The sequence below is a fragment of the Trachypithecus francoisi genome, unplaced genomic scaffold (genome assembly GCF_009764315.1).
Source record: "Trachypithecus francoisi isolate TF-2019V2 unplaced genomic scaffold, Tfra_2.0 Lachesis_group8, whole genome shotgun sequence".
NCBI classification, from domain to species: Eukaryota; Metazoa; Chordata; class Mammalia; order Primates; family Cercopithecidae; genus Trachypithecus; species Trachypithecus francoisi.
The window spans coordinates 58598276-58611961 of NW_022681473.1; the positions used below are offsets into that span (position 1 = coordinate 58598276).

At 37.6% G+C, this 13686-nt stretch overlaps 1 protein-coding gene across 1 annotated transcript; it reads left to right on the top strand.

Moving 5' to 3' along the window:
• The first annotated feature begins 8541 nt into the window (after positions 1 to 8541).
• On the top strand, positions 8542 to 9515 carry LOC117080874 (olfactory receptor 6A2-like). The gene is given in 3 exon segments (XM_033206266.1): positions 8542 to 8706; positions 8708 to 8769; positions 8771 to 9515. Coding segments are annotated over 3 exon segments (972 nt in total).
• The last annotated feature ends 4171 nt before the right edge of the window (positions 9516 to 13686 follow it).

Below are 13686 nucleotides of genomic sequence, written 5' to 3' on the forward strand. Positions count from 1 at the left end.
TGGAGAATTATGCTGAGTGAAAAAAGCCAATTTCAAAAGATAACATATTATTTCATTATATTACTCTCCTAAAATGGCAAATTGTAAAAATGACAAACAGGATAGCAGTTGCCAAGGGTTAAAGAATTAAGGACCCTCTGTATCCTGATTGTATTTGCATAAATATACAGTTTGTGATGATGTACAATAATCTTGTAACAGATTATCATTGTGAGAAACTGAGCAAAGGGTACATGGAATATTTCTGTATTATTTCTTAACAACTATGTAACAGTTTTTAGCTTAGCCTTCATATTTTCCATGAGCATGTTCATAGTATATTCAACTAATATTGTCACGTCTATTCTTTTTTTTTTTTTTTTTTTTTTTTTTTTTGAGGCGGAGTCTCGCTCTGTCTCCGGGACTGGAGTGCAGTGGCCGGATCTCAGCTCACTGCAAGCTCCGCCTCCTGGGTTCACACCATTCTCCTGCCTCAGCCTCCCGAGTAGCTGGGACTACAGGCGCCTGCCACCTCGCCCGGCTAGATTTTGTATTTTTAGTAGAGACGGGGTTTCACCGTGTTAGCCAGGATGGTCTCGATCTCCTGACCTCGTGATCCGCCCGTCTCGGCCTCCCAAAGTGCTGGGATTACAGGCTTGAGCCACCGCGCCCGGCCTGCTATTCTTTTAATATTATGTTTTTATTATGTGTTTTATCAACAAAAATATCCAAAGCCATATAAAATAATGGGGATAAAAATGTTCTTGTCATCTTCTGTTTCAATAATAACATACCTAGTATTTCCTCATTTGGCACATGTCTTTGTTTTAAATAGATAAAGGTCTCACCAACCCTTATCTGCAATTCCAAAATCCTAGTAGCTTTTAAAAATGAAAATTTTTCTTAAGTTTGGACCCAAAATGGACAAAACGTGCTGTGAACTGATAGGAGATTGTTTGTAGTCTTTATTTATTTCACATTGTATAAACAGTCACATATTATACTGTAGAGATATTCATATGTTAGATTATAATATAGTGCTTCAGAACTTTCTGGAGGGTTTTGAAAATGTGTGGTATATGGAGCATATTGCTTTTTAAAACCTGAAAATCCAATTTGTTGTAGATAAAGAAACGTGGACTTTATTTAAGAACCTATTCTCTCTATCCTCATAGTGTCAAGTTCATCAAATGAATTGAACAATAAATATATTGAAATAGATATGGTTTATTTTATTTCGACATATTGATGTGGTATATTGACAGTTAGCTAAAGCAAACTGACATCAACCTCAATAAATCTAAACTAGTTAAAACATTCCTCATGTTTTCAAACTGACACTAACTCAAACCGACACTAATTCAACCAATTGCTAGCTTTAAAGGCTTTTCAACTAACAGTATAGTATGTTAATTTTGTGTGTATATATATGTGTGTGTGTATGAGTTTGCACATACACACACACACATTTTTGTGCTTTATTCAAATTACAGTTTGTTATAGTGTCTTTGGCATACGCTTTTACTCTAAAGTACGCTTTTATTTTGAGAGTATTTTCAGATAGTCTTTTATACCCTACTCTTCCTTGCTGCTGCAAATTCATTTAATCATTTTCTTGTGGCTTGATCATTCCCCATGATTTCCTGAGTGTCTTTTCCATTTCAGGAGTGCTAAGTTTCATTCTTAACATGGGATCTGTGAGACTTATGAGCAGCACACTGATACAGACAACAACTGCCCAATCGCACTTATTTTCTTTTTTTTTTTTTTTTTTTTTTATACTTTAAGTTCTAGGGTACATGTGCATGACGTTTATATCATGTATAACTCCCCAATGCAATCCCTCCCTCCTCCCCCCTCCCCATGATAGGCCCCAGTGTGTGATGTTCCCCTTCCCGAGTCCAAGTGATCTCATTGTTCAGTTCCCACCTATGAGTGAGAACATGCGGTGTTTGGTTTTCTCTTCTTGTGATAGTTTGCTAAGAATGATGGTTTCCAGCTGCATCCATGTCCCTACAAAGGACGCAAACTCATCCTTTTTGATGGCTGCATAGTATTCCATGGTGTATATGTGCCACATTTTCTTAATCCAGTCTGTCACAGATGGACATTTGGGTTGATTCCAAGTCTTTGCTATTGTGAATAGTGCCGCAATAAACAAACGTGTGCATGTGTCTTTGTAGTAGAGTAATTTATAATCCTTTGGGTATATACCCAGTAGTGGGATGGCTGGGTCATATGGTACATCTAGTTCTAGATCCTTGAGGAATCGCCATACTGTTTTCCATAATGGTTGAACTAGTTTACAATCCCACCAACAGTGTAAAAGTGTTCCTATTTCTCCACATCCTCTCCAACACCTGTTGTTTTCTGACTTCTTAATGATTGCCATTCTAACTGGTGTGAGATGGTATCTCATTGTGGTTTTGATTTGCATTTCTCTGATGGCCAGTGATGATGAGCATTTTTTCATGTGTCTGTTGGCTGTATGGATGTCTTCTTTTGAGAAATGTCTGTTCATATCCTTTCCCCACTTTTTGATGGGGTTGTTTGCTTTTTTCTTGTATATTTGTTTGAGTTCTTGGTAGATTCTGGATATTAGCCCTTTGTCAGATGAGTAGGTTGCAATGACTTTCTTCACAGAATTGGAAAAAACGGCTTTAAAGTTCATATGGAACCAAAAAAGAGCCCGCATTGCCAAGACAATCCTAAGTCAAAAGGACAAAGCTGGAGGCGTCACGCTACCTGACTTCAAACTATACTACAAGGCTACAGTAACCAAAACAGCATGGTACTGGTACCACAACAGAGATATAGACCAATGGAACAGAACAGAGTCCTCAGAAATAATACCACACATCTACAGCCATCTGATCTTTGACAAACCTGAGAGAAACAAGAAATGCGGAAAGGATTCCCTATTTAATAAATGGTGCTGGGAAAATTGGCTAGCCATAAGTAGAAAGCTGAAACTGGATCCTTTCCTTACCCCTTATACGAAAATTAATTCAAGATGGATTAGAGACTTAAATGTTAGACCTAATACCATAAAAACCCTAGAAGAAAATCTAGGTAGTACCATTCAGGACATAGGCATGGGCAAGGACTTCATGTCTAAAACACCAAAAGCAACGGCAGCAAAAGCAAAAATTGACACATGGGATCTAATTAAACTAAAGAGCTTTTGCACAGCCAAAGAAACTACCATCAGAGTGAACAGGCAACCTACAGAATGGGAAAAAATCGCACTTATTTTCTTCTAATTATTTAAATTTTTGAAAATGCTTCTTCCCAATTACCTGTAAAAATCCTACTTAAACTCAGAATTTCAAAGATCCTTCTCTTATATCTCTGATGTTCTCATGAATAATTCTTTCTCCTGTCCCAACAGACTCAGATTTAACAAACATTCTTGAACAATAGCTAATATTTATTGAGAAATACTATGTTCTCAGTGCTGTTCTAAGATATTTCCATTCATATATTAATTAATTTAATCCTCACAACAACTCTGTGAAGTAGACATTAGAATTATTCTCATTTTACATTTGAGAAAACAGAGGCCCAAGGAGTTTAGATATTTTCACAAGATCCCTTAGTTGAACACAAGCAATGTGACTGTGAATCCCATGTAATTAATTTGCTGGACCTCAATATGACACGGAATACTGTGGATTGAGTGGAGTGCTAAATCTTGTCACAAACTTAAAATGCTTATAATGTATGTTATTTTCATAATATATGTTGATGTCATTATATGGAAAACAAACATATACAACAAAATCCCAAAAAAAAAAAAAAAAAAAAATCCAATACAAACATGGAACTCAAACCCAGAACCCTAACTCTCAACTCAGTGCTCCTTGTATGACATCATGGAGTTAATGAGTATCAACTATATGGCATCAGGAGATAAAGAAGGAACTGTCTAGCATTGTTGAGCCCCTGTCATGCTCCAGGATCTGTACATATATTAATGACTTTTACTCCTCTCAACAATCCTGTCAGGCATATGAATCCTGTTATATAGATTAGGAATGTAAGGCCCAAAGGGTTAAATAAATTGCCCAAAATTACATAGCTGAGTTAGAATAGCAGCCCGTGTCTTTCTTTTGAGCAAGAGTATGACATGATAGAAAGGGGAGACTGACAAGGAACAGGAAAGCAAGAGAGGGAAATATGAGTTCAGGGGTATCTTGACATTCTCTCTTTCATGAAACTTCCTGATAAAACCCTATGGCCTGAGCTTTCCAAACCTTCCCCTTCCCTGTAGTGGAGTCTCTGTATCATCTTTCTTAGTCCCAATGACTCAACTTTGTTTGCCTACATTTTAAATCCTCTCCTAACCAACCCAGCCATCTCAGGAGGACCTTGATGAGTCAGTGACATCTGAATAAAGTGAGTGGATTCTGTTATCTGCTGATTCCTCTTCAAGTGGTCAATTATCCCACCTTTTCTTTACTTATGTCTAACATATCCATCTTCTTATTCTTCTATATATGTAATAAAATCCCAAATCTCTCAATATTTTCCAGATATGGTGAATTCTGTTGATACTTAGACTAATGTGACTTTCTTTACTTTCTTTATCTTTTCCTCTCATAGCTGGTCCTTTATTTATTCATAATCTATCTGCTCTCCCTACAGTATTTCTGATCATCCATTTCCAGTCTATCCTTTCCATATTTTAGTTATCTCCACCTTATCTCTCATTGGATTTATTGTCTATATAGTAAGTTCATTTTACCCAAATATTATACCTCTTATTCATGTAAGTCCAAACTTCCTGCATTTAATCTAACTTCCTCATGTTTTATCTGGTCCCTGCAGATTTATAGTCAATGCATGTTTTACTTGCATATAATTCCAACTCTGTCATATAAATCCCTAAATTCTCTATTCCTGACCATTTCCAACAAAATCCTTTCTAAATACCTTTTTCTTTATATTCCATTCCTGTTATCTGCAATTCATCTGTTCTGCCCGCATCATACCTTTCTCCATTTTGCCATGCATTCATGCAACCACATTATAAACCTTTAATCATCAGTAACTAAAACCTTATAATTGAAACTACTGTCAGAAGGATAGATGCTCCAACAAATAATCTAGTGTATAGAAATATGGGTACTTTTGGAGGGGTAATAACTAAGAGACTAAAACATTATGATTCAAATTCTTAGGAAGAAAGTGGGTGTTTTTGACAGAGACGTGTAAAGTTACAGAGTTATCCAACGTCATGACATGTTTCTAAAAAGTTAAATAGTGAGCAATGATTGGACTGGTGTATAACAGTTAAAAGGAAACACATTTTGATGCTTTACTGGAGGATTTTGTATGTGTTCTCAAAAACTGGATGCTGTGTGGTCAGCAGTTTCTATAGAGAAATATGACTCTGAAAACAAGTGGAAGGTGTATTCATGAGGGTACAGGCTGGAGGAAAAAAGACCAGGTAAGATCCTCTCGAAATAATTAATCAAGGAATACCAAGGACCTGCTGTGAGGAACTAGGAGGAAAGCAGTATAAATAGGACGGAAGAAAAGGGACTGATATGAAAGATAATTAAAGAGGCATTTTAGCTAGAATTCGGATTAGTTGAGTGTGGGATGTGTGTTGGGGGAAAGCGTGGATGGGTACAGAGTATCTAGGAAACTTCTAGATGGCTTGCATAGGAGACTCCCTGAAAGCTAATGCCATTTATTGTAACAGAGGAATAACTTGCTTGGGAAAGGTTATTCTAGACATAGTGGATTTGTGGAACTCCTGTGACATCCATGGAATTATATCCATTCCATCCTCCACCATTAAGGACATGTCGAACCACTTCAGCTACAGAGGTCCCCCTTTATATCCACCTGGTCAATAGCTGCAGGGATATAGCAAGTAAAATGATGTATAGGCTTTCATGGACTCTAATGAGACAAGTAACCACGGGAATCACACCAAACCTGTGAAGAGAAAAGATTAAAAAAAAAAGTACCTAATGTCTCTATGGGTAGATGCCCCATGAACCAAGGCTTGAAGGCTAAATAGGATTTAGCCATGCTCATGGAGATTGTAGCATGAAGAAAGCTATGAGGTGATACACATGGTGTGCACTGAGAGCTTCAAGGTATAAAACACAGTGTAGACTGTGGTAAGAAATAAGGTTTAGGTGGAAGCAGTGGCAAAATCATGAAGTGCCTATAGGCCTTGTACCTGTAGGCTAAATGGTTTGAGCATTTATTGTGTACAAAAAGGGGCACTATGGATGAGTTTTAAGGAGAGTAAAAGGTCAGTTGTGAGCCAAGGGCTCACCTTTAAGGGTAAGACTATAAGCAGAAAAATCAGTTGGGAGTCCATGTGTGAAAGGCTATTATTTTCAAGTGTACAGAGCATCAAACGTGAAAGTTGAAGTGACCAAAGGATACAAACGAAAGTCCAAGGCCAAACGGATCAAAAGCAAAAAGAAAGGTGTATGAGGTAGGTATTGAGGAGAAAGGATTAAGGCTAAGGTCATAAACAGCAATGATAGGTTTGATGTTCCTACTTATCTATGTATTCACATGTATGGCATAGGGATAGGCATGTAGCTTAAACTTTCAGGGATGGGAAGGTGAAGATATGCCCCTACAACTAGATTATAAAATCCTGAAGGCTCACCATGTGTCTATGAACCTTTATATACCACAACTCTTAGCCCATGGTCTAGAGTATTGTTGATCAACCATCAATTTTGAAATAAATAAAATTGTGGATATGGATGGTAAGAATGGGAGTGATGGGAAATGAAAGCCAGGGACATAGGTATTTTGTACTTGCATTACAGTATTAAGAGAAATTCAAGGGCTCAAGTACTGAGTAATGCGCAAGTAATGATAACAGAGCATACAGAGAAGAGAAAGTCAGGCATAAAATTATTAGCAAGTTGTTTTAATTTGTAAGCACATTCTGCCCCTGCTAACCTCATAGGAACAGATTTAAGACTAAAAAGTAAGAAATCTGAGAAGAAATCGCACCCAGATGCTCAGCTGACTCTACCCCATTCTCCTTTCTAAACTCTACACTCTGTCCCAATGCTATAACTGTACAGGGACACAGGGTAAAAATAACCCTTCCTTCATATCAACTCCCATGTAAAAATGGCAACTTCTTTTCTACATAAGACACAAAAATGGCTTGAAGTTTTTAAAGGGAAAGGGAGATTTTTATCTTTGATACCAAGGTAAACAAAGAGAATGTCCTAGTAAATGTATGTTTTAATATGGGCCTTAATGTTAAAGGAAGGTACTCTCTCCTCATTTCAAGATACTTAGTACAACTTCCAGCACCTTGTAATGCTTAGTCTTTCTGCCATCCAGCATTCATTTCCTAATCTGATTTCCAGGTGAATCCCAGGTCTTCCTTGTAAGTACTGGGTTCTGTAGACTTCCACTCTACAGGAGCTGTGATCTTCTTGTGTTCTGCTTTGGTCTTTCTTTCCTTCTGGCAGGAAGGAACTGTTTCTCCAAATGAGTCCCAAAGATTCTCTCTCCCAGCTGCACATCCAGAATGTATTGTACAGTCCCTCCTTTACGTCACCTAAATATTTTGGAAGCTCCAAGATCCTGACTTCCCAGTTCCACCTCTTGCTATTTCTGCAACCCAGGATTACTCACTTAGATCTATATTTCAGGTTTTTTAGGCATAAAGTTGTAGCTATTAGTAGTACTAGCCCACAAGATTGTTGTTAAGATCAAGCGAATTAATACTGCAAACGTTTTATTTTTTATTTTTTCTTTTAGTAATTTTTTTTATTATTATTATACTTCAAGTTCTAGGGTACATGTGCATAACGTGCAGGTTTGTTACATATGTATACTTGTGCCATGTTGGTGTGCTGCACCCATCAACTCGTCAGCACCCATCAATTCATCATTTATATCATGTATAACTCCCCAGTGCAATCCCTCCCCCCTCCCCCCTCCCCATGATAGGCCCCAGTGTGTGATGTTCCCCTTCCCAAGTCCAAGTGATCTCATTGTTCAGTTCCCACCTATGAGTGAGAACATGCGGTGTTTGGTTTTCTGTTCTTGTGATAGTTACTGCAAACGTTTTAAAGCAGTGGCTGCACTAATAACAGTGCCTGCACTAATAATAACTCAATTGTGTTTTATATGATTGTTATTCCTCCACTGCCTAATTTATTTCATCAAAACAGAGTCATGATCCAACTCAAAAACAAACTCTCATTTTAGGGCAGCTGAGACTCTTTTTATTTTTTGGTTTTGATCTATGTTCTTTGGGGAGAAAATAGTGTCATTTTTCCCCAGTGCGTCTCAATACATGCTTCTCCAAAGGTCAGAACAGACTCCTATCTGTCTTGTTCCCAATAAAAAAACATTTATTTTTGTATGTTTGCCTTAGCTCATTTCCAGATTAAAGAAGAGAGCAGTGGTCTCAGCTCAGTGATTAATTGCATGAACTTTTTACGTGGCATTCAACCAATATAAGCCCATTAAGAGAAAGGCTGGGTTCTTGTTGTGGCCTACTGAAGACTCTCTATTCTCATCTCCTGAAGAGCAGTAAGGGAGACCAATGACATGGAGTGGAGGAACCATAGTGGGAGAATGAGCGAGTTTGTGTTGCTGGGCTTTCCTGTTCCTGTGCCACTACAGGTACTATTGTTTGCCCTTTTGCTGCTGGCCTATGTGTTGGTGCTGACTGAGAACACACTCGTCATTATGGCAATTAGGAACCATTCCACCCCTCCACAAACCCATGTACTTCTTTCTAGCTAATATGTCCTTTCTGGAGATCTGGTACGTCACTCACTATTCCCGAGATGCTTGCTGACTTTGTTGGGTCCAAACAGGACCATGGATTGCTAATCTCCTTTGAGGGATGCATGATACAGCTCTACTTTTTCCTTGGCTTGGGCTGCACTGAGTGTGTCCTTCTCGCTGTTATGGCCTATGATCGCTATGTGGCCATCTGCCATCCTCTCCACTACCCAGTCATTGTCAGTGGCCGATTGTGTATGCAGATGGCCACTGGATCTTGGGCTGGAGGTTTTGGCATCTCCATGGTCAAAGTTTTTCTTATTTCTCACCTGTCTTACTGTGGCCCCAACATCATCAACCACTTTTTCTGTGATGTCTCTCCATTCTCATGCACTGACATGTCTACAGCAGAGCTTACAGATTTCATCCTGACCATTTTTATTCTTCTAGGGCCACTCTCTGTCACTGGGGCCTCCTACATGGCCATTACTGGTGCTGTGATGCACATTCCTTCAGCTGCTGGACGCTATAAGGCCTTTTCCACCTGTGTCTCTCATCGCACTGTTGTGATAATCTTCTATGCAGCCAGTATCTTCATCTATGCCCGGCCAAAGGCACTCTCAGCTTTTGACACCAACAAGTTGATCTCTGTACTGTATGCTGTCATCGTACCATTGCTCAACCCCATCATTTACTGTTTGCACAATCAAGAGGTCAAGAGAGCCCTATGCTGTACTCTGCACCTGTACCAGTGCCAGGATCCTCACCACAAGAAAGCTAGCAGAAATGTGTAGATGGGATGTGCAAAGTCTAGTAAAATATTACTGAACTTGGCATCGATATATTCTATGAAGTCCAGTGGAGTTCTTAGAGTCTACATTAGGGGCCAGAATTTCAAAGGTATCACCAGGGAACTAGGAATACTTGCTTTAACTAGTCCAAGAGGAGAAAGAGGAATAGGTTGCAAGCTAGAAAATTGATTTCTGCAGGACAGAAATACAGGATAGAGCTGGGTCCACTATTGTCTGCCCCTTTGTAATGTGCATAGACAAGGTTCCAATCAAGGAAGCACAGGCTTCATTATGGAAAAGCAACACAAGACTTGTTGATAAGATCCCTATTAGGTAGCAGAGGCACAGGAGGTGATCATTCTAGTGTGTGTTACAAGGCAAGGAGATAAGAAACTAGGAATTTTTGTTTTGGGAACATATCACCTATCAAAACATAATGGTTTCTTGGTTTATTTTCAAATTTACTGTGGTCAGTGTCCACATTGAACTAGTGACCGAGTGCAGTTTTTTTGTCAATAGTCTGTCTCCCTGATTAGACTATAAGCACCATGGAGACAGGATCAGATTTTCTTTTACATCCTTTTATTACCAAGGGCAGGAACAGTATCTAGTACATGATGGCTATGAATACATATAATGAATGAATATAGTTTGGAAACATGTAGGTAAGGCATGTGTGTCATGCCTATTTGTGGGGTTGGTAGGTGCAGGAACTAAACCCCTCATACTTTACTTGTGTGCACAGAGATACAAATTGGCTCAGCCTTGCCAGAAAAAAATTTTGAAAATATGTATTACAAATCCTAAAAATATTGCAACCTTTCTGATTTGGAAAGATTTGTGCAGATAGATACTTTTACTTATAAATACAGAAACAAGGAAAGGAAATAAGCAAAACATGCTTAACTTTCACAAACGGGGCACTGGTCAAATAAATTGTAGCTCGTATGTTACATGGAAAACTATGCAGAAATTGAAATAAAGTGATCTAAATAGAGTTAATGAAAGAAAAAATATTTCTAACTTAATAAAAATATTATGTTATATAACAATATCAAAAGTATCAGCCATATTTGCTTGTTTAAACAAGACTAGAAGGAATATGACTAAAATGCTGACTAGCTATGCTGTACTGCTTACTCCTGTAAATTGCATTCTGTGGCTGAGCATTGCCATCAATATATTTATTTAAATGTTTTTTTCTTAGCCCATATTATATATAACTTTATTCATCTGGACAGGGAGATGGATACAGGATATGTCAGTATGATTGGCAGAAATTTAGCTCCCCACTGTCACCCAACAATCAGAACTCTGAAGACAGTGAAGATTTTATCTCCAGATATGGGATCCAACTGTTGCTCAAGATGTGGGATCTAACTTTATTGTCGTCTGTTACTTAATAAAATTTACAAAAGGATATTACCAAGGATATCATGCATTATTTGCTAGCCCATACTTATTAAAAGTTTTAATATAATGTGCATATCTATTTGTGCCTAAACAGTGTAAGTATCTTGTAATAATTTTTTAAATGACTGGATATAAAGTTCATCAAAAGTCTACCGTCAAAGTGTCCCCGTAGAAGAAGTTTCTGAAATGGGGTTGTGATCAGGGATGGGAGAGGCCTCCTCTAGGTATTGTTATTACAACTGTTATATAAACTCTCTTACAGGTTAACTCCAGTTAATAGGAAGTCAAAGCATAATGTTCAATTTCTTCATTGTGCTTTTCTTTTATTTTCCAAGCCTTTTAGTATAAAATGCTTTAAAACACCTCTAATTCTGATTTCAGGTATTGGAATAGGATTTAGCACAGTGTTCCTCACATATTCATCTTTCAATAAACCATGAAATGAGTTTGAGTCCTGTCTACTATAGTAAGATTGACACCTCTCCAGACATGGACTGAATTTTTAGTAAACATATGACCCTCAGAACTCATATTGAAATTGAGGTCACAAAACCTCCTAAACTTTTTCACGTGAAGTATTGATTATCAGATTAAGTGTTCCCCATCCTCCATTTATGTAATTGATTTTCCCACAAACCTAGATATAGAACTTTATTTTATCCTTGTTCCATTTGATCCTGTTTGTTTTCGACCATCTTTGTAATCTGCCAGTCTTTCAAAGTATTGTTTATATAATACAAGCCTTTTATAATTCCCCTTTGCTAGTACAGTATCTGGAGAAGCTTCTAATCTCTTGCATCAGTACAAGAGGTGGGAGTACTGGATCCAGCCGGGTTATTCAGATAGGAGTGCTATTCAGAGTGGCCGGAGGCAACTAACATCTACAGGCATTGAGGATTAATATAAATGACTTCTGTGCTCCAGATATCTAGAGGTTTCCAATATTGAGTGAACTCCAAATTTCTCAGTCTGCCTTTTAAGTTTCTTCACAGCACATACTTAATTTTCTTTTTCATCCTTATTTTAATTTTTTGTCCACTACAAACCTTGTACAGGTGAATTCTAGATTGCGATTAACAATTTTTATTTGAGGCTAATAAGCCAATGTATTTCACTATTTGCTAAAACATCACATTGACCAGGATCAGGAAACAAAAATCCTTCTTGATAAACAGCATTTTTTAAATAACAATTGTTCTACAGCTCTGTAAACCCTATTTCCCTTCATTAAAAAATGCTTACAGTTATGAACAAGTAAAGACTGAGAAATATCAGATCAAAGCCAACTAAAGAGACAAGATACCTACATGGAGTACGGTAGATTGGATTTGATCCTGGAACATAAAGTAATACTAATGGAAAAGATAATAAAATCTGAATAAAATGGCAAAATCTGAATAGTTAACAGTGATGTATCAAATTTGATTTCTTATTTTGACAAGTGTATATGTTAATGAAGGATGAATACATTAGAAGAAACAAATTGAGAGATGTGTGTGTGAAAAACTCTCTTTAGCATCTCTGCAATTTTTCTGTAAGCCTAATATTGTTCCAAAATTTTAAAGTTTATTTTAAAAGAAACACATTATTAGTTTTTCCTTACCAAATATTTTAAGAGAAATTTGATTTATCATATTGACTTTCATAAACTAAAGATATATTTTCCCTTCCTTGACAACCACAATAACATGTACAGCCAACAGTTGGCTTTTTAAATATTTGCCTGAATTTTCTTATTATCATGATATTCGTGAATTGATGCTGTTTTTATTTAGCTAATTGATAAGACAGAGATGAAGTGAAGTATAATTAACAAAATTGATAAAGTTAGTGCTTTATATACTTAGCAACTCTAAAAAATTAATAGTGCTTTATATACTTAGCAACTCTACAAAATTATGCCAACTCCTTTGAATATCACCATTTGGTGCCAGCAAGAATGAGTGGACATCTCCATGTGCCTGCTAGAGAAGCGGGTCTATAGGGCAGGTGTCTTCATTTTCTCTTAGAAGCATTCCTCAAATCAAGATTGCCTTGTCTGATTTTCATGTTTCATAGTCACACTTCATGAAAGTCAATGGCCCCAGCCTTCCCAGAATTAGTGACAATATACAATATGCCTTTCAAGAAAGATTTTGGTTGGTTGGAGTGGGGAAAGAGCTAGGTCCATTCTCCACCAAATATCAGTCACACATAGGCCTTCAGATCCTCAAGGACTGGAGAACATTTTCTAAGACTTCTCATTTTTTCAGTCCCTTGCTTCAGCTCCCTGTAGCTAACTTTGGCTACTCACCAAGACACAAGTGCATCTCCTGGGCCTTCGTTCTTGCAAAACTCCTAGCAGTTGACTCCAGATTTTATGGTTAGTGTGGCACAATTAGCAGCAGAGACAGAAATAACTGGGCTGTGGATGACTTGATGGACAGAAAGATCTGTCAGTTCACCCTCTTCTTAGCATGCTGGGCACACTTCATAGATGTTAATGTCTGAGTGCTTCCTGGAGTCCAAAGCAGTGGTGGGGCCTCTTGTCACTGAGGAGGAATTATTATCCTATAGCTTCACTGTTTGCTGTCATTACTCTATGTTCCTTCCTGTTCTAGGCTGAAAACCTAGAGGGCTCTACACTGCAAGCACTCTTCTAATTTGTATACTCAAATCCTGGCTGTAGTTCATATTCCAGCAGAGGTAATATTTTACATTTCTGTAATGAGGATAAAGCAGCTTTAGAAATGTTTTCAAAGGATTTTTTATGTTTATTATT